Below are 21,600 nucleotides of genomic sequence, written 5' to 3'. Positions count from 1 at the left end.
CCCCGCTCAGTCACAGCTCCCTCCTCGGGTTTCTCTGTGGGACCGTGAGCAGAGGAGAGCACACCCCAGCACTCCCCTTCTCCTCTCCTGTCTCTGCATCCCCCCCGTCACGCACTGTTTACAAACACTCACTATCTACTCCTGTCTTGGCCCAGCACAGTGTGGGCGGAAGAAGAACACAGCGTGTTCTCTACTTATTTCCCATGCAAATATGTTTTCTTATATGTTCAGAGTTGTTTTTGGAGACGGAACTGAGTTTATAATGTTCATGGTTTGTCTAAGTGTAGAAACAACTTTTCCTAATTTTCGCAATCTCTGAGTAAACTGTGTCAATTTCAGTACCTGCTGAAGGCCTCCTCGAGCCTACCTCTCCATAGCTTGGCTGTTTTCAGACAGTAACCCAGTTCTGTTGATATGAGGTGGATGGGAGAGCAGCGACTGGGCTACTATCCTATAGAGAGAGGGGGTTGAGGCTGCTTGACAATAATTAGAGTTGACTCACCCTTTCCTTGGTTATAATCCGCTGGATATACTGCACTCATACAGGTGCCCAGAAAATCCAATTATCACAACCATGGCAGGGAAAACTAGAGGGGAAAGACAAGAGACGTCATAGCCTTTTATTTATTTTTTTAAATATAAAAAACAAATACTTTTGATTAAACTGCCTGGCTGCACATAAGGCATTATTTTATTTATCTTATCTTGGATTTATGTGTGTATGTGGGTGTTTCATGTCCATACAAGAGCATCAAACGTTTTTAAAGTAATAGAGGAGGAACCAATCTCCCTGCAAGATTCAGTAAATACAATAATAGTAGAGGGTAGACTTGCAAGCATGTAATGTGCTTTTCCCCCTGCTGTCGTTAGAAGAGGAGGAGGGTATATGTGCTTCCTTCCCTGCAGGGTCCCAGTATTCCCCCACTCCCCCATCCTCTCATCCCCCCAGTGACAAAGGCCTGGAGCCCGGGCCACTCCTCCAGCTACCGGCCTCCAGGAGCACCATGCTGGGGTCTGTGGGAGGAAGCCAGAGTGCCCCTCTACCCCCTCTGTCCCCCCTGTCCCTCTCTGCTCTGTCCTCCCAACCTCGTGGCCCAAACATGTGGGCTCAAATCCCGTCAGTGCGGCCAGGCGCACGGCTGGAACAAACTCTCCCGACAGATGGAGTTGGCCTCTCCTCCACCACATTCTCCCTTAGAAGTCCTGCATCTCCTCTCTGACCTGAGTGATGGCCGCCCTGTGAGAGGCAGATGTGTTCCCATACTACCAACGTTGTTTTGAAGTCAAGAAAGATCCCAGATCACTGCATTCCTGCACAACAACATTGACAATGTCTACACCTGGTTTGATACATCATGGTTTTCCTCCCAATTACTTGTCTCTATGAGGGCTGCAGGTTACAGTATTAGGAATTAGTTCAAGCGTTAGTCCTTTTCAATACTATATTACAATCCAAAGTACATAGATGTTTAATCAATCATCTGAAGACAATGGGATGTGTGAGCAGTAAAACGTTTTTCTTCAAACATGACAAGTGGACAAAGCGGCATGTGTGTAAGCGTAATGAGTCTCGACTTACCCATCCGGAGTTTGGTCAATAAAACCAAGCACCCCAATGGGACTTCACTCTATTTGAATTTCAACAACCGTTGAACAAAGCAAATATGAAACTCCAATATTCAATCATTGCACTACCTAAATATTTAACCATGGAAATGAGCAAAAGTAACAAATCCTGGTTATCCCTTTCTGGAAGCCGCCTTCATAAAGCCATCTTCCTACCATTACAACAATGTCGTCACAATGTAATGTAGACTTTTTAACTGAAGGTTCCATAATGGGTTACACGTCTCCAGCTTGTGTCCTTAACTAACATAAATAGACTAGGTTTTGCCAATTCCACTGTGTCCCTTTAAGATCCTCTCATTAATTTTAGATTGGGTCTAAATTGAGTCTTACTCTTTGTGACCAAGGTTTTAAAATTAGATTAATTTCTATTCAAATTGTGACTTGTCCTGAAATAACCATCCTAATAAGAGATTCATTATTTCCATTTCAGATATGGTGATATTCCACTGTGCTTTACAGTAAATCACCTCTTATTGGATCCGCTCTGCCCCCATGTTGCCCCATCAAACTGAAAGACTGGAGAAGGCAAGTGCTTCACAGTTAATGTGGCTGGTGACACAGACACATTAGGTTGTTGACTTGAAATAGCCATATTTTATGGGCCTTAAACCTAAAGAATGTCATTGTTCCTGAGCACAGGCCAGCTGCAGCAGAGGACCAACACTGAGCCACCACCGAGGAGGTGTGAAAAAAGGAAACTTTGTGTTTCCACCACACAAAACTCTTATGACAAAGCAGGGAATAGTTCACAGAGACATGCCACATTCCACAAGGGCCCAATGCGTCTTTCTCTCCGAACTGTGTGTGACAGAAGTAGGGGTGGAGGGACGCTTTCACAATGCCTGGGGACATTAAGGGACTGAGAACTGGGACGTGTCCCTGTCTGAAACGTCACTACCAGAATAGGGTTCAGTAATGTACACTGTTTTTCTTTTCATATGTAGAGAAAGTAGGGTGGACGTAGGAACTCAGTGGTTCCATGATGTGTTGTACCGGTTTGTTAATGAGGGAAATCCAAGCCAGGTGCACAAGAATAGAATAGGGACCAGGCTTGACGATACTAAAAAGTGACAGATACTGTAAATAATCTTAAAATGATCGAATGGACGTGGATTAGGATCAGATCTGGGCCCGGTTTCCCAAAAGCATTTTAAGGTTAAATTCATCTTTAGAACCTTCGTAGGAGCATTGTTAAATCGCCAAACTATTCTCCTAAACCATCGTTATTAACTTTGCACTTGGAACGCTCTAAATCTAATGCCTGCCTCAGACCACTTCCAGAACAGAGAAGTGCATCGTAAGTGATGCTTTTTTGCCCTCATTTTATAAACAGAAGATCTCCGCAAAACATAGAATCACATGGTTAAACCATCGCTCTGTGACCGCCGATAACTTCAGAAAAAAAGTTGACTACAAATACAGGCTTTGCAATTGATACAAACAAGCGACGTATAAAACGATGCTTCAAACGAAAAGAGATGACTGGATTAAAATGTAAACTATAGGCCTATTTCAATCATATTGAAATGCATTTCATGTTCAATCAATTGAGCTCTATTTTGCTACTTTTAGTCTACTGTCTGTAATTTGTCCCAATATATTCCATGATGTGTAGTCATGCGCAGTGATGTGCCAAATCTGTGATTTTATGCATTTTTAATGAGAAGCATTAGAATAAGCCGCCTCAATATTTGCAGCCGTAGGCGGTAATATCTTTCTAGTAGCTGATCCGTCGTCAGTATTGTGAAATAATTATAATAAGGTAAGATTTCAATGGAGAAAGCTGAACCGAGAGTAGCGCTTTCTCTCTTTCCATCCTATCAGTATCGACACATGCTCCAACGACGCACTTAGCGACCGTTCTCTCTGCGTGGTGTTTTGGGAAACGCATGTTACATCTTCGGCGGTTGTAGGTAAGATGCATTGTTAAAACACTTGTAACACGAAGTTCCATTGCTATCGGGAAACCGGGCACTGATGTGTAAGTTGATCAGTAGACTTTCTTCGGTCTCTCTCTGGCTGCGTTTACACAGGAAACCCAATTCGGATATTTGTTTCACTAATTGGTGTTTTGACCAATCAGATCAGCTCTGAAAAAAATCTGACGTGAAGAAATCTGTGATTGGTCAAAAGACCAATTAGACGGAAAAATATCAGTATTGGGCTGCCTGTTTAAACGCAGCCTCTCTCTGAGTAATTACCACTCAGCTGTTCTAAAGAACAACCAATGGCAGTCTTCCAATGACTGAATTCATATTCTTTGTGCCACTCTCAATTTGGAATAGTGATTGTTGGGCCTGCCACCCTCTCAGGGCATTGGAGAAGGCAACCAACCAGGAAAAATAAGCATGGCAATGCTTCTCAGAGGTAATGGGAAACGTCAGGATATTTCTCAATGAAGGAAGAGAACACTTCTTTTTTAGAGGGGAGGAGTATTAGTAATAGTAGCTGTGAGCAATAAGGTGTACAAAGGTGTAGCAATGGATAACATGCAACCGGTCTCTTCTCTTCTCTTCACCCCCAAACCTACCATATCTGGTGAGGTATCCGTCTCCTGGACAGACAGGTGTCGTCTTGGTCATATGGATTTCAGCAATCTCCTCTCATCTTTTCTGTAACAAAATAAAGCACATAAACAAATTCTGGTTTACTATGTGTTACATATGTATTTAGAACACCATGCATTGTATCTGGCAGCCTTTAGATCGAGGAAATATATTTTTCAGGCAAATCAAATTTTATTTGTCACATGCATCGAACACAACACCTTACAGTGAAATGCTTACTTACAATGTGTCAATGTCAATGAGTCAATGTGGGGGGTACAGGTTAGTTGAGGTAATACCTACATGTAGGTAGGGGAAAAGTGACCATGCATAGATAATAAACAACGAGTAGCAGAAGTGTAAAAAAAGGGGGGGGGGGGTCATTTGTTCATTCAAATGATCATCATTCAAATGTTCAACAGTCTTATGACTTGGGGGTAGAAGCTGTTAAGGAGACTTTTGGACCTAGACTTGGTGATCCGGTACAGCTTGCTGTGCGGTAGCAGAGAGAAAAGTCTATGACAATGGTGGCTATATACAAATTAATCACTTTAGGTTTGCCATTCCAACATGAAGTCCCCCTTTATCACCAAACATCGAAAACAAATCTCTGTAGAAAGTTTTTGAGCAAGCTTGTATAATCACACAGAGGGTACCAGAGACAGACAGGCCTGTACCAAGACAGACAGTAGGGAGCAGAAAAGAATGTGTTGCCTTGTGTTGGACTACATACTGCAGCTGCCTCGCGTTCTTCCAGTAGTTTAATACACATGGGCATGTAATGAATGGGGGCTGCTGTGTTACTGTATGTTACTGTAGGCATCTAGCTCCGATAACCCCACTACAGGCTGATCTGAGGGCTCCACTGCGAGGAATAGCAATCATAATTCTTCCCCATCATAAAGAGGACTTGTTGGGGATCCGTGTGGTCTGTCTGTCTCTTACAATACCCTGCCTTCAGGGCCTGCCCATGGCCCATGCCAGCCAGACCACGTTGTGTTCTTTGGCTTGGCAGTGTCTCTGAAACACAGACTGTTCACTCTCCTTGGAGTGGCTCAGAGGAACTTTATTGAAGATGTAGATAAATAGGTTCAAGAAGGTTAAACTTTTTAATGGTAATAATGCCAGGGATGAAGAATATCCTCATTGCAATGTCCCCAATTCCTTTCCAATGCAAAATGTTTAGAAATATAGAGAATTGTACTTTTGATATTAGCTCCAGACCAACAAGGATTTAAACTATATGCGGAATTATGAAATCCTTTGACTTTTAAGTAGATTTCCCAGAATGCATACAGACATGGTTAACATGTTTTCTTTGAGTGCTTCTGCTTCAGACAGCATGCTAGTTATTATTGTGCCAACATGACTACTGAAATCACCATATGTAATTCTAACTTGCAAGGAGAACTGCAGGTGGCTTTACAGTAACTTAGCCAAAGCATTAACCAAACAGAGGTGTGTGTCTACTTTGAATATCAGTTTTTCTGTTACAGTTGGAGCACAAGTGGCGAATCACAAGGCTCATATAAGATTTTCAGGAAGTTACAGCTCTGAACGTGACCGATGAAAATGAGTATTGTATTTTCAAGATTTACCCAGTTTGAGCCACTTGATCACTGTTTGTATACAATGTACCCATAGAATATCACATTTTTCATACAAACGCATAGGCCCAATACTGATTTTGTGTGTTGGATTGGAAGTATCAGCTAATTGACCATAATGCTATCAAAAACCAACTTCCTTATCATTAACATTTCTCCCAAATATTCTCCTCATATAGGTAAAGCCTATGTAATTGAGTGTGGAGATGATGAATAAACAGGGTTGAAAAGCAGAAGTCCTGTGTGTGTGCACTGCACTCTGTGATGGTGCTCTAGCTAGCTGTGCTCTAGTATGTTTGTTCCAGTGAAAGAGGGGCCATGTTCAGCCCAGACTGGGCCCCCATAATGCTGCAAACGCCATGGATTTGGAGCTGTCCTTTGTTGTCCCGGCATGCTGACATCACATACTGCTGATGGGCCGAAATCCCTCTTTTTCCAGCACCAGCACTTTTGAAACAAAACTTCCATGACACTGGTGAGTAACGCCAACTTGCCCAAAAAATCCCTCATTAAATCACACACAAGCACGTGTGCGCATACTCACACAGGCACACAACTGTGTGTTACCAATATATCCAAAAGGTAATCAGAAATATATTACTGCTGCTGCCACAAACACTTTTCATGAAGCCTCTACAAGTGGACCTGGCACTTACACTGTTAGTCTCTGACGCAGACTCGCATGTCCTTCCCCAACCACACATCAACAAGGAGGTGTAAAATCCATTTTTCACATTTTAACAAACAAATACTGAAACATTACGACAAACAGCATCTAAATGTGGCTGAGATTATGATAGGCATTACATATCTTAATGACAAACCATTGTGTAATTGCAGAAGACATGAATGATGTGGCCATGTTGGTATTGGTATCTGAATGTGAGAGGAGAGAGGGAATGACAGGTTTTCCATCAGGATGGAGTTATAAGACACAGAGAATGTAAGGTTAGCTTACCCTTCGGTGTTTACAGAAACATTTGCATAGGAACACATGACTCAGGCCTCTTTTCTGGGTGATTGATTAGACAAGAGGCTAAAGTAAGAGAGGCTCTCCCTCTGGACTGAGTTCAAATGTAGGATACTGTTGCTGAATCCATTCAGTTTGAAAATAATAGTGAAACACTCCATGAGTGTCATCTCTTCCAAATAACCGAGCGAGTGTTTTTCCAGTTATAGGGATACACTCTCTTCCCTACTGGAAGAGGAAAACTGTTGGGATGATACCAGCTCTCAGAAGCATCATGAAGGTCCCACTCAAACAATCAAATACAATCAATCACAATAGCATCCTCAGGCACTTAGACTAGTGTCCTCCCTCAGAGCCTATCTCTCTATCACCCCCCCCACACACACACACACACCACCCTAGAGTCTAGGGAGTATCAATCTGTTAAACATGTGACAAATGGCATCATTTGGGATGCCATGGGGCATATCCAGGACCAATGAGACAGCAGAAATAGGCTGTGAAGAGCTGTCCTTTATTCACACATGCTCCTGTGGGACTCGTCATGACAATTTCAAAATCACTGAACAAGTTGACACTTATTTGCAGGGCAATGAGCACCAGTACCCTCTGAGGGAGGAAACCATATCCCCAATCCACATGGGAAGACGTGTAACCAAACAAAACTATGTCATGGAAAATCAATGGTTTCAAAGTCGGAAGCATACATGACCATTCTAAAAACATTAGTATTTCGAAGGTTAGATATTGGTATTTTACTAACTTATGTACACTCAATCAGTTAAGTTCATCACCAAATATAGACATATTTATTAATGTCATTGATTTAATACACAACTCAATATGACAACAATATACAGTACCTGTCAAAGTTTGGACACACCTACTCATTCAAGGGTTTTTCTTTATTTTTTCTATTTTCTATTTTGTAGAATAATAGTGAAGACATCAAAACTATGAAATAACACATGGAATCATGTAGTAAGCAAAAAAGTGTTAAACAAATCAAAATATATTTTATATTTGANCACACACACACACACACACACACACACACTACGCCCAATAAATCCAAAAGGTAATCAGAAATATATTGCTGCTGCCACAAAAAAATGGTTCATTAAGCCTCTACAAGTGGATCTGGTACTTACTCTGTTGTCTCTGATGCCAACTCTGTTTCTGCACACTACCCTGTCCTTCACCAAACAAACATCAGCAGGAAGAAGTGAATGTGTAAAATCGCTTTTTTCACATTTTAACAAACAAATACTGAAGCATTACTACAAACAATGTCTAGTGGCAGATATTATGTTGAAGACATAAATGCTTTGTATGCTTGTGGCCATATTGGTATATGAATGTGATAGTAGAGAGAAAATGGTAGGTTAGCCATTTGCATGGAGTTATAAGACACAGAGAATGTAAGGATAGCTCTGTGCTTACCATTCAATGTTTACAGAAACATTTGCATAGGAACACACATGACATAGTTCTCTTGAAGGGAGGATTGATTAGATATGAGGCTAAATAAAGCAAGAGAGATTCTCTCTCTCGACTGAGTTCAAGTTTACACCTATTGCTGAATCCATTCAGTTTGAAAATAATAGTGAAACACGTCCATTGTGCTAACACAGGATCACTCCATGAATGTCATCTCCAAATAACAGAGCGAGCGTTTTTCCAGTTATACGAATGGCATGCACCTTGCAGCACTCTCTTCCCTATGGGTACAGGAAAACTGCTGGGATGATACAAGCTCTCAAAAGCATCACATAGGTCCCACTCAAACACAATCAAATACAATCAATCACAATAGCATCCTCAGGCACTCAGACTAGTGTCCTCCCTCTTTCTATCTCTCTCTCTCACTCGCACTCACACACACACACACACTCGCGCACACACACACACTCACACACACAGAACACCCTCTAGAGAGTAGCAGTCTGTTTAACGTGACAAATAGCATCATTTGGGAGCCCATGGGGCATATCCAGGACCAAAGAGACAGCAGATTGAAATATCCTGTGAAGAGCTGCCCTTTATTCACACATGCTCCTGTGGGACTCGCCATGACAATTTCAAAATCACTGATAAAGTTGACACATATTTGCAGGGCCATGAGCACCTTCACCCTTCACCCAGGGAGGTAAGCCATATCCTCAATCCACATGGGAAGACATGTAAGCAAGCTAAACTATGTCATGGAAAAGCAATGGTTTCAAAGTCATAAGCATACGTGACCATTCTAAAAACATTAAGTATTAGCAAAGGTTGGATATATGTATTTCACTAACTTATGTAAACTTTAGTTATCATCAAATATAGACATGTATTAATGTAATTGATCTACTAGATAACTCAATATGAAAACAATTATTTTGGGGGGGGGGTATTTTTGTGGTTTATTATTATTATTATTATTTTTAATCAAGTGAAGTGGAAAATGGGGACTTTAAGAACTGCATGAACACCCTGATAACTCTCAATCAAACATCACTACTAAAAAATACTGTAAATCCTCTCAGTAGATCGGTGAACTCCAGTGACATGTAATGCAACAAACCGACACAATCTTGAGCTGATTAAATAGAACAGCCGCTCTGTGCTGCACACACACACACACACCAACTCTCTCCTAACTGCTGTGCTGAAATCTTTTAATGGACACTTCTAGCACACACCCATCGCTGAAGAACAGTTTTAAAGGCCTCCCTTACTGAAATCTGTGGAGATCTGTCAGTGCCAACTAAATTCTCACCCAGGTTGTCAACCATGCCTCTGCTAGACAGGGTCACAGGGTTACAATCGATTTCACAGGCCACCTGGAGAGCCTAGGCTGCAAACTGACTCAAAAAATGTATATCAGACTTGGTTACCACCCAGGGCTAGGCCAGGGCTAACACGCCCACTAAAAAAGTCCCCAGCCCAACAGAAGTTGGCACAGGCAGAGGCTGGAGCTGTTGACCCTGCAAGCTGACCTCCTCAAACTTCAACTGAATTGTTCTGGCAGTTTCCACGGCGACAAGGCACTCCAAGCTTTATCCTACTTACTGAAACAAGAGGGACTGTAATCTACTGGGCAAAAAAGTTGCATCTCCTTATTTTCAATGAATGTCCTTTTTATACAGTACCTTTTGCAGTTTATTTTGTTATTAGGTTGGATTTCTTCAACTGTGTTATATTGACAATCATTTATTATTTACAAGATTATAATTTATATATTTATAATAATGATAAAAGTCTTGTAATAATGGCTGTTGTTGTGGAGGAGTAGTCAGTTTTGTGCTTTTTCTTGTAGTGTCAATGTGGTCAAGTCCCTCTCTGCCTCCCCTCCCCATGTATGAATAACTGTTATTACATTTGTACTGTCTAAATGTCAATAAATGTAGGCTGAATAAAAAGCTATCTGAGTCACCCAAATCTTTGTGTTTAGTGATTGTTCCTGTCCAAGATTCCGAGCACAATTTCCACTCACACTACTTCAATGAACTGGGGTATCAAAAGGGGAATTTACAAATACAGATTTATGCAATCACACTAATCTGAAAGAACATCAATGTTGCTCTCTTATTAAAACCACAATTTCATATAATTTCCACTTATGTAGACTTATTCCACCTGTGTGCTACTTTTGGACAACAATGTTTGAGATCAATTCATTTTAAAAATATTGTTTTGTATGAGGGGTTTTCAATTCATGAATTAAAGTTAAATTAACTTTCTGAATTGAAAACTGAATTGACCCCAACCCTGATAGACAATACTCTATTTCCAAATGTTGTGTGTGTATTTTTTATGAGACCTTATAGAAAGCGAGGACTGCACTGGTTTATTATTGAGCAGCCCTCTCAAACTTTTTACCCAGAATTTCAGAATAAAAAGTGGTTTGATACTTTACTGTATCCCATGGAATGCAACAGAAATCGCCCAAGGGTCATCCTTTGAGCTGGTTCTTACACGGGCCTAGAGTTCAAGACAATCAGAAATGTTGTACTGAAAGATAGGCTTAGTCCTAAACAAAATGACTATTAATCAAAAACTGCACTTTTCAAATGTTACCTTTTCCATTCCCTGTCACCAAGTTATGATTCGATCGATTGATCCATTTAATTAATTTCCCCTTTCTCCTCTCGCCCGGGGCAACTGTGTGATGGAGTGATGTTCTGATTGCGGGTTTGGATGCACGCGCAGTAGAAGGTACTCATGGTTTAGATGTCCCGCGTATCATCAAGCAAAACGTCACATAATCAATAAGAGCGTTCCAGCTGTCTGGTATCTTCATCTCTTCTTGAAGTCGTAACTTGGTCTGACACCCTGCCAACTGTGTGGCCTCGCTTCATATGGCCATACACTTCATCAGTTAAGCAATGAGCCATGGAAATCTAGGGCATTACTTCCCTATGTAGACCTACAACTATGGAAGGTTATACAAAATAGGGTCTTGAACAACAACAAAAAATGTTTACGGTGGCCCTCTCTCTCTCTCTGAAAAACGTATCTTGAAGCAGACGATATGTTTTTACTTGTGGTAGGCTAGGCTACATAACTCGTTTCACTGCGTTATGCTAATGATTGGGGCCTATAGCGCAGAGACAGTGAAATCTCATCCAGGCACTTTTCTGAGGGAGATGTCATTTCGCAGGGAGGACACAATGACGAGCTCGGGAGTGACAGAGCTCTGATCTCCGCGATAGGGAGATAGCCACCTGATTTAAAATGGTTCGCTTGTTCCCCTTAGTCACTCGATCAGCGTGTGAACTCTTCTTATTTACAATCAAATGCAGTGCAGAACAGCATACCTCCAACCCCCTCTGTCTCTTTGCCCTATGTTTAACTAAACCCTGCAACAGGTGCAGCTCCCCAAACCCAATAGTGTAGACCTTTATAACAAATGAATTAATAGGTCATCATTATTATTCACTGTCTTTTGAGTAAAACGTAATGTTGTGTTTGCAACAGTGGACGTTTAAGAAACGAAAAAAATACATTATGAGAAATATATGAATAGCCTAATGTTTCCCAGAAGTGAGTGTCATCCTCTCCCAACCAGGGCGCTGTTTACCCCATGCAGACAGACTCTTGTCGCATCTGAGTCATGCCTCATTATCAGTCACAGAAAAACGCCTTGGATGGTCTCTAGAGACTTTTTTTAATAGACCCACTTTTCCATTCCAGAACGGTTTCGGCAGAACGGCATGAGAGAGACCATTCAAAAACGGAGAGCCACAGAGCAGTCTTGAGTATTATAATTAGGGTGATGCAATCCATGGAAATGTATGGATTCAACATAATCGGCTTTCCAGTACTGGTGGTAGTGATAGAATAGGCAAGCAGTTGGAGGACATAATTTACTGTTGGAGGGAAGTCATCCGTAATTTAGTATATTTAACACAACCATTTTTAATGATCAATGATTAACCGTGAACTCATTACATTTTTCAGTCTCTGCTTTATAATTTTTTTACTTATAGAGGCGCAAGTTATAGAGGATATTTGTTCGATTGTGTCATACACTCACATAATCTCACACTGGGAGGAATAATTCTGCTGTTGTTTATTATTAAGACCAACAATATGTAATTTTTATGTCAGAGCAGGCCTATTTAATTGAGTTTTATCTAACACATTTATGTCTCTAACTCCACTGAATAGGCTAGGCCTACTTAAATCATGGTATCCAATATCGGTATCCAATATTCTCGTGTGCGTTTTTTAAATATGTAGATATGTGATCATTTTAGTTGTTTTGTCAACAAACCCACGTGCTCAAGGCGAGTTGTTCTCCAACTTCCATTGAAATGACTCGGGCATCATGTCTAGAGAAATATAAAGGGCCGTTGTGGGGCCCTTTCAGTGCTCAGACAAACTTTGTATACCCTTTATTCTAAAGCATACAGAAAATGAGCCGCTAGCAAACGAGCTGTGTCGTAGATGTATTTCCAGAAACAATCTCGATCTGACACAGGGATAAACAACACATTGATAAAGTTGGACAAGGCTAAACTTTTCTAGGCCTACTGTTCAAACTGTTTGCCTAGCTACATGTCTATATGCTTATATTGAATGATTGAAATACTGTATCTAATGCTTCTACTTTTTTTTGAATTTCTTACTGATTTGTCTAAAATCCCGAAATGGTCTTTCCCAGGTGTTTATAATGTGATCGTTGATCAATATGAGGTGCATGAAGCCTGAAATCGTGAAGGAATTAAGTAAACAATGAGACCTGCTGTTGGGGAAGTCAGTGCATTGTTGTCGACAGAGGGTTATACAATACCATTGCCACTACTGGGAAATGACAAAGAAGTTCACGTTTCGTCTGCTAAATATTTACCCAAAAGTGTCGAATGTCATATGTAGGCCTACAATGTAACATATATGATTGTAGAAAGATTTGGAATAAACATCACACTTTTCACAAAATGAACTAAATGTTACGTTTTTTATTGTATGATTGTGTAAGACATGTCATGACATTTTATATTTGATATTAATAGGTTTATTGTTCATTAGTTGGTAGTCCTGTCATATTACTTTTTTAGTCTAGTAGCCCTAGCGAACTTTGTTTGAGTCAGATGCAACATGCAGGCCCTCAGTGTCTCTGACATTCCATAGTGCCAAAACGAAATAAGTTAACAGGTTAGTCATATTTGTCACCATTTGATGCTTGTTGGCTAAACCTGTGCTTAAAAGGGGCTACATTGAAGATATTAAGGGTACCCCCCCCCCCCCCCACACACACACACACACACACACAATTCTTAGAAAGTGGTATGTCAAAAGATGAAAAGTGAACAAACTACTTTTTTGTTGTAAGATTTAATCATGCATATTGTTCAGCTATGTTATTTATTAGGTTTGCAAAAGCAAAACCTAATCACAACTGTGTTTGGTTAAAGGCCTGAAGGGAAGCATCAACACAGCAGCACAACTATTAAAAGCTGTCTGAAACAGACGTTCTGCTCACCACCCCGCGCACTCAGCTCATCGCCTAGTTTTTATCCCAGGCTGTCAGTGGTCCATAAAGCTCGAGCTTGATCTGCATCTTACTGCACACCCCTGGTGGCTGCACCGCTGCATCAAAGCATATATTGTTTTAGGCATAGGGTGAACAGACCAATAACTGTGGAAACGCAGAAACACTTGTCCGACTATTGTTGCGCATGGGTAAACTTTGTTTCCGCACAATAACAGCCTAACCAATAAAGTTTTACGCTTTCACTTTTCGACACGATTAAAATGTATTCAGCCTATCGTGTAGTATTCCGCAATCACCGGTTGCCTGACAGACTGCTGTATACATGTGTCAGTAAAGACCAGTAGCCAGACAGATACAATGTCCCTGAAATGAAAGTATTACAAGTCCGCTCAGCCTTATTTCCCTTCACACAATGACAATGTTGACAATCAAGATTTTTTTTTTTTTACTTCAGCTATAGGCGACCGTTTAAAGTTTTCGTTTAGACTCTTTGAATGGGAAGGAGGCAGTGGTCAGTACAGTGCAAATCGTGTTAATGTTTCCCTTCCTAGAATAAAGGAATTCGAGTCACAAATGGTGAAGGCTAGAACGGACAGTGGACGTTTCGTCTGCTCTAAGTTCAATATCTTTGCTGTTCACTTGTAGTGACCATGCAGCTATTGAAATCTCCACAATTAGATGTGCATTGTTCCCTTCCCAACAACACTGCACAGAGAAAAGGTATTCACTGTCGGAGCCAATCCAGCGAAGCGTTTGACGTTATTAAAAAATAAAGAGATGGTGATTTATATTGTTGTTCAGTAAAAGGGCCAATTATCAGCTTATATCCCGTCATTGCAAGTGTATTAACTTGAATTAGTTATAAAACAATATACATTTAAGTTTGAGATGCCACTTTTAAAATGTCCCTCTCTTAAACCGGTCCCATAAAGGGTTTGTAAACTATGATAAGCGGTGACATGCTTCATCATAAAAAGCATAATCTTCCAATATTACAGCAGTTATTTTTTTTTACTGCATCCCATCATTGGAAGAGCATGCAATGTGCTTTTAATAACCTGATTAGTGCAGATATGTTCAATTCAATCAGCAACAAATACTCTCAACTTCTCCCTCAAAAGTGTTAGTTTGATATTTTTTATATTAAAACACAAAACAACTGGAGTCACTGAAATAGTGAAACGTGAGAGACCAACTGTTGTATCTTATCAGAGCTACGTACCGCGGTTTGATTAGAATTATAGGCAAGTGCCAGCGGCCTCCATAGCAACTTGAGTACAGTGGTATATTGTATTTACTAGCACACTGGTAGGCTACTAATCCATTGAACTGTCGTCCCTGTTCTAATCCCGTCTCTCCTAGAAACCAGAATATGTAATGAGTTTAGGGGCGCTGTTTTACAATTTAAAACCCACCATCAATCAAATTAGGGTGTGTCCACAATCAAAAACAACTAAATGGCCATGGTGATGATTATGAAAAAGAAGGTTCGACATTTTACTGTTATTAACATCCCACTGGGCACAGACATCAATTCAACGTATAGTTTTGATTTACATTTGGTTGAGTTGGTAACTAATGTGAATTCAACGTGAAATCGATAAAAAATGTCACCATGTAATTGGATGTTGGTTAATAAAAGTTGGCTGAGAAGAAGACGAAATTCCGTTACATTGATTACTTTTTTCGAATCCAAATCAGTCTTCTACGTCGATTCAACGTCATCATATTGAATATTTTTGTTGTTGAAATGACGTGGAAACAACGTTGATTCAACTAGTTTTTGACCAGTGGGATAAGATCACACCACATCAATCAAACGGAAATAACTTGAAGAATGTTTTCAAATAATTTATGATGTTCTCAAAGCACACATTTGCATATGGCTATAAACCTTTCGTTATCAAACATGAGTGGTAAAAACAGAAAAAGTGATCATTAACAATCTTGAGAGTCATTCGGTCCCGCGCTTGTGCAGGCTATGTCGGTATATCTGCTGGCGAGCTGGTAAGGCCTGCACTGCTCTGAGAATGTATGAGAGGCGCAGAGATGATGGCATGCTGGCTGACAGTGTGTGGTCTATTGAACAGAATGCGCATTTTGGCCGCGCAGAGAGACCCCCATCCCCCTGCTTCCCTGCACCTGCACTGGATCAGGGAGCGACTGCCATTCACCCCACGAGAGACTTAAAATAGATGGCATATCTGACAGATTTCAATTCAACGAATCTCACAATGCTGCATCCCCCCACAGAAAACCGTCCACTACAACCCCCAACTCCTCAAACTACAGCAGAGAAAGCGAGAAAAGTAATTACTATAGAGAAAAGTCGTTTTCTTTACAATGTAGCTATTAGTTAGAACCTTATCAATGGATAGTCCCAATGATGTGCGTAACGAGACATACTATTTTCCAGCAGAAATAGCCTAATAAATTCGTAAAAATATCAACAACAACACAACAACAGCAACAATACTAATAAGTAATCAAATATAATCTTTCAAAATCTATTATGCCACCAATCGAAATAAAGGTGTAGGCAAATAGTAATACGTGTAGGCCTATACATGTTGTCTATGCAATTACTTTAATCCAGATGTTTTATTCAATACATAATATGTTATAAGAACACACTCTCGCACGTGGTGTGTCCAATAAAATATTACCCAGGGAGAAAATGAAATACTCTATTTACCAATCTAGTACATGTGACGTCATTGCTCCGTACTATCAATAGGCTAAATCTGGTGACTGATTAGGGGTTGGATTAGAAGCCTAGTTGGCGACCATTACTTCCACTACCTCTGGATCAGAGAACACTATGGGACACATCTCTCACGTTTGTATATAATTTATCAAACGATACACATTTTATTAACTACAAAAGTTGTATAGCCCTACACATATTACATAGCCTATATCTTATTAAATATGGAGGCCTCTTGCCGTAGGCTATATCTTCCTACATATATGAATGAGATCTGGACACTAGAGATTAACATGTGTATATACACGTTGGGCACTCATATGTTATGATAATTACTTTCCAGGAAGAGCGTGTCATTTCACAAAGATATCAAAAGATAATATCTGAGGGGTTTTACTATGAGCAAAACATAGCGCGCTTACCACCTGTTGCTGTCCAAATAGCTGCGGCAGACTCTGGGCGGACGGCGGTAGAGCAAAACCAGGCCTTTTTGAACCATTGGGTCCTCTTCTTATACAGTGCTGTTATCCTAAATCACACAAAATGATATATTTAGTTGTCAATGTTTTATGAGTGCCTATATCCAAGCATATGGGGGCCTACGTCCAAGCATTCAAAACATGAGAGGATTGAACACAAACCACCAGCGCCAATGAGCGCTTTGAGATTAAATCACGCAATTGAAAATAATTTTAAACACTCCTCTTTTATACTTTCCTCCTACTGTGGTGAGCCAACAGGGGGATTCCTTGACTGATTACTGCTCCTCCAGGGAATAGAAAAAGCATTATATCCCTTATTCAACGTGTAGAAGACGAGAGTCTCTCAATGGAAGTCCAACACAGAAGTCTCAAGTTCAATAGGTCCAGTAGCCTAATATAATTGCTAGTTCATGCCCTGTACCTTATCACAACTACTCGGAATATAGTCGACACCTCTCTACGAAAACGTGCTCCGTTTATATTTTCATGCATGTTTTTCACTTCCGTGTTTGCAATAGACTTTGAAGGTAAAATGCATATAGGCTATCAAATGTTTATTTTCTCCCATTCCCCCCCAAAAACACTAATGAAACTACAGCTAAACGCTCATACTTCAATATTTCACATATTATGACATGGGCTGCTTCCACTAAATTAAAATAAAAGCCCTTACACACTCGACCTTTAAAAATCCTAGTTTATGAAACATGTTCAGCTATTACAACCAATTCTACTGCTTGTATAAATAAATAATTGAACCACTGCTCCCTGACCCCTTGAAAGTCCGGTAGGGACACGTTTGTCGAATAATACTTTGAAATGAGCCCTCGTCAAATATTCATTTAGCGGTTAATGTGAGCTCCTCTCCCCTGAGACCTAGTGTAATAGAAGCTTCCCAGCCTTGGCAAGCAACAGTGCAAATCTACCTCTACAGTTCAGGAAAAAAAATGTGTTGAACACCCCCAGATTTAAAACGTTGTTATATTCAACGCATAAATGCATCTATTTTTTATTTTTTTAAACAACAGATGACAGTGCGAACACTTCAGGCAGGATTTTTTTTAAAGGTTTGCCCATCGACCCATCGACATGAACTGTGTGAACCGTGGTTATCTTAAAAATCTTAATTTGAATAAACAGTGAATTCAATGGCCACTCGAAGATGAGTGAAAATTGAGTGAGTGAAAATTATTTGAGCTGTTTGGGTCTTTTGATTCTTTGCAGAAATACATTCCATTTGATTTAATCATTAAACAGGCTACATTTAGTGTAAGACAGTCGAAAAATTTGATACTAAACGAATAATCAAATTAATATGGAGCGACATGAAAAATGCTGTTGATGTGATGCATGCATGCTTTCAAGACAAGTAGGCCTATAGGCTTGTAACAATATGCCTATTTGTAATATAACATATTTTTTTCGTTGTTGCTCAGTGGGTCTGTCTATATCCATATATCAAGAGCCTTTAATGTTATTACATTTTAAATGATCGATACTACAAACATGCCTTTAAAATCCAGCCGCTCAAATGTCTCAACGTCTATGTTGTCACATTCAAACTTTGTTTTCTGATCCATGAGAGGTAAACTTATTTCAAATCAGTATAGGCCTGTTTTAAATCATATGCATGCCCCGAACAAACCTGTTCTCAATTTGAATTAGAATTAAAATAAATCAAATGATGAGTGTATTGATTATGGAAAAATATAAAATGAACGAATACCTTGGTGAGGATCTTGAACATTTTGGGCGAATAATCTTCACCTCAAAGCATTGGTTTACAGGCAACAAACTTTGCACGATAGTCCTTCGTAATCCTTAGGGGCATAGCTCCTTTCACAAAAACATTAAAAGGTCGTTAACCTGAGTCTTAATCATCTAAAGATTTAAAATGACAAAGGCATGCATGCGTGCACATGGACACAGAAGCAACCACACAATAAAATTATTTGCTATGATTTTGTCTTTGTTGATAGTTATGATGAAATATGATTTCAGATTTAGCACATTATAGCTTTATTTTATTCCTGTGTTTCCTTGGATTGTAAAAATATATATATATATAATAAATATGACAGAATATGAAAGGCTATCAAGTTCTTACATATTATGTGATTAATAAATATTGACGCAACATGAATAACATAAATGCAATACAAAACATGGACAATCCACAACAAATTGAGCGTGGATGACAATCTTATCTAATGAATTAAATGATAAATAAAATCAAAACTCATACAATTTCAAGTATCCAAATTTCAAAAATTTATTCATTTCAAACTGCATATTGAAAAAACTCAGCTGAAATTGTAACTGTTATAATGATGATATTAGTTGGAATATATATATACATGAAGTGTTGGCAGCTGCGTACAGGCCAACATTTAAAATACAACTACGGGAATGAAATTTGAAATAAAAACTTAAAATATCACAGTAAATATACATAAATCGTACAAATCATTAGAAAATAAAGAACACAAACTTTATACCTCTAACAGATGAAAAGTGGGAGACAAAATATAAATTAACAATTATGCTTAACCTGCAAGGAAAGGTTTCTGCTTCTTCTTCTTTTTTTAAAGGAAATTAAAATGGTTTAGTACTAATGACCCTCAAGGAGAAACATTTACCTGCTTTGCTTTTACTACCGCTATTCCAATGTTTGCAGGTTTAGAAGCATCTTGAACTCAATTTCAATTCTGCCATTTTCTTTGCTGCAGACTTTCTGATTATAAAAATGTAACCTCTTGTAGTTTACAAACATTACATCTGATTGTTATGTTTCTTTGATAAATACTGTACAAAAGGTGATTGCAATAATAAAACATCTGATTGAGACTCTCCCACTTTCTACTTTCCAAACTTATACATCACTGAAAAACTTTTGCAGAGTTCCTACCGTTCCTCTAGAACTTATCTTTAGAATAGAAAGACAAAAAAGTTTTATGTTCTTTCCTTGAGTTCTATACAACATTTCCCACCCCAAATTTTCTGTACAAAAATAGTCCAGAGTAGTCCAGTTTCTCTTATAAAAGTTAATTTACATATGTGATAATGGGAGTGTGCCATTAATCGTCGTGCCGGGTACAGGTGCGCTCTGGTAATGTTGGGACATGTGGAGTCTGCTTTGAGCAGTTTGCTCCGGCACCTCAGCGCCCGGTAAGTACATACTGATCATGTCCCGTAGGTCTCCTGTCTGACATGGAGCACCCCTGGAGTGAGACGACGACGTGACTACGGGGGGACTGGAACTGGACTCTGACTTGACCACCGAACCCATGGAGCCCAGAGTCATTCCAGGAGTGCTTTGCTGTGAGTAGGCCATGCTATACGTGGGTGATCCGTTCATGTAGGTCTGGGAGTTAGTCATGGAGTTGTACTGAAGTGCGCTCATGTCATAGCGGTGCATTTGCTGCATCTGCGCGTTGTTGTGAGCGTTTAAACCAGGGTGCTGCCCGTAGCCAAGCTGCTCCTGCATCATGCCATAACCTCCATTTGTCCAGCCGTTCATATGTGCGTAACTGTCCATCCTTTGATTAACCCCACCGCCCAAGCCTCCCCCKACACCCACTCCMGCGCCCATGCCATTGCCGCCYGGYGCAAGCAGCCCACCTGGCAGAGTRTACTTGTCCTTCTTCATCAGCGTCTTGGTTTTCCTCCGGGGTCGGTATTTGTAATCCGGATGTTCCTTCATGTGGAGAGCCCGGAGACGCTTCGCTTCGTCAATGAAAGGTCGCTTTTCGCTCTCAGATAGAAGCTTCCACTCGGCCCCAAGTCTTTTGCTTATTTCCGAATTGTGCATTTTGGGGTTTTCCTGTGCCATCTTTCTTCGTTGTCCCCTCGACCAAACCATGAAGGCATTCATGGGTCTCTTGACTCGGTCCGGACTGTTTTTCTGGTTGTTTCCAGATGAATTTGAATTCCCAGTACCCCCAGAATTTGTCTGGGGTACGGGGGGTTTCAGTTCAGTTTCCATCATGTTATACATTATTAACAGATTTTTATTAAATTTGCCCAACCAATTGAAAAAGTCCAACTCAAAAGGTAGTTAGCTGGAGTTACCTTGTCGTTTTCAGTAACTTTGTAGAAATAGTAAACGTCTTTTTGCTTTGAGCCAGTAGGTCCTGTTGTGTCCACAAACTTCTCTCTTGGTCTCAAAGAATCAACAAACTACTTTTCCCTCTTCGCCAGAGCCTTGACAACTCCTGATACTTTTTGAACAAGTTAATAGACAACCATTCATGTGATGAGGGCTGTCAGGGAATAAATGCCTTTTTACCTGACCAATCACAGAGCGACTGTTCCCTCGGCCAGGATTGTGTCTTTTATTTAGCATAAAGGGGCGGGGTTACTTGCGGTCAGTGGTGGAGCACTGAGGCAGAATCTGCTGTTATCAACCAATAGGCCTAAGCTATATATTTATTATTGCAAGTGCTTTAAGTGGAAACATTTCACTAGGATGGCAAACTTTAAGTGCTTCCTACTGAAAATCGAAGGATTACAAGATCCAGAAATTATACAGTAGGATACATTTAATTATGTTGTTAGGTAAACAGCATATTGGACCAATTCAGCTGTTTCAATTTATATAGGCTATTATTTTAAGCCAACATTCAAAAGTTGCTGAGAATAATAAATAGCATTTTAAACTTAATTAGATATTGCATC

At 40.0% G+C, this 21,600-nt stretch overlaps 1 protein-coding gene and 1 long non-coding RNA gene across 5 annotated transcripts in view; both read right to left on the bottom strand.

The window, feature by feature from the left end:
- LOC139028937 (uncharacterized) overlaps positions 1 to 21,600 on the bottom strand; it is a 59,518-nt gene that overhangs the window by 4,353 nt on the left and 33,565 nt on the right. For 3 of the 4 annotated variants that reach the window (XR_011481164.1, XR_011481165.1, XR_011481163.1), the window contains 3 exons: positions 16,864 to 16,970; positions 4,160 to 4,241; positions 503 to 587 (listed from right to left, as the gene is read on the bottom strand). This is a non-coding gene — a long non-coding RNA (uncharacterized lncRNA). Of the gene's footprint in view, positions 1 to 502; positions 588 to 4,159; positions 4,242 to 16,863; positions 16,971 to 18,649; positions 18,760 to 21,600 lie in introns of all 4 variants that reach the window. The other variant, XR_011481166.1, reaches the window with a different exon arrangement.
- On the bottom strand, positions 19,182 to 21,232 carry LOC111975560 (transcription factor Sox-2). Its single transcript, XM_024003907.2, has one exon. It carries the CDS (start codon positions 20,918 to 20,920, stop codon positions 19,973 to 19,975), a length of 948 nt encoding a protein of 315 aa, XP_023859675.1. The 5' UTR covers positions 20,921 to 21,232; the 3' UTR covers positions 19,182 to 19,972.

Source organism: Salvelinus sp. IW2-2015, linkage group LG16, assembly GCF_002910315.2.
Source record: "Salvelinus sp. IW2-2015 linkage group LG16, ASM291031v2, whole genome shotgun sequence".
Lineage (NCBI taxonomy): Eukaryota > Metazoa > Chordata > Actinopteri > Salmoniformes > Salmonidae > Salvelinus > Salvelinus sp. IW2-2015.
The sequence above is the reverse complement of the archived record's forward strand: the minus strand, read 5'-3'. Positions and strand labels throughout refer to the sequence as shown.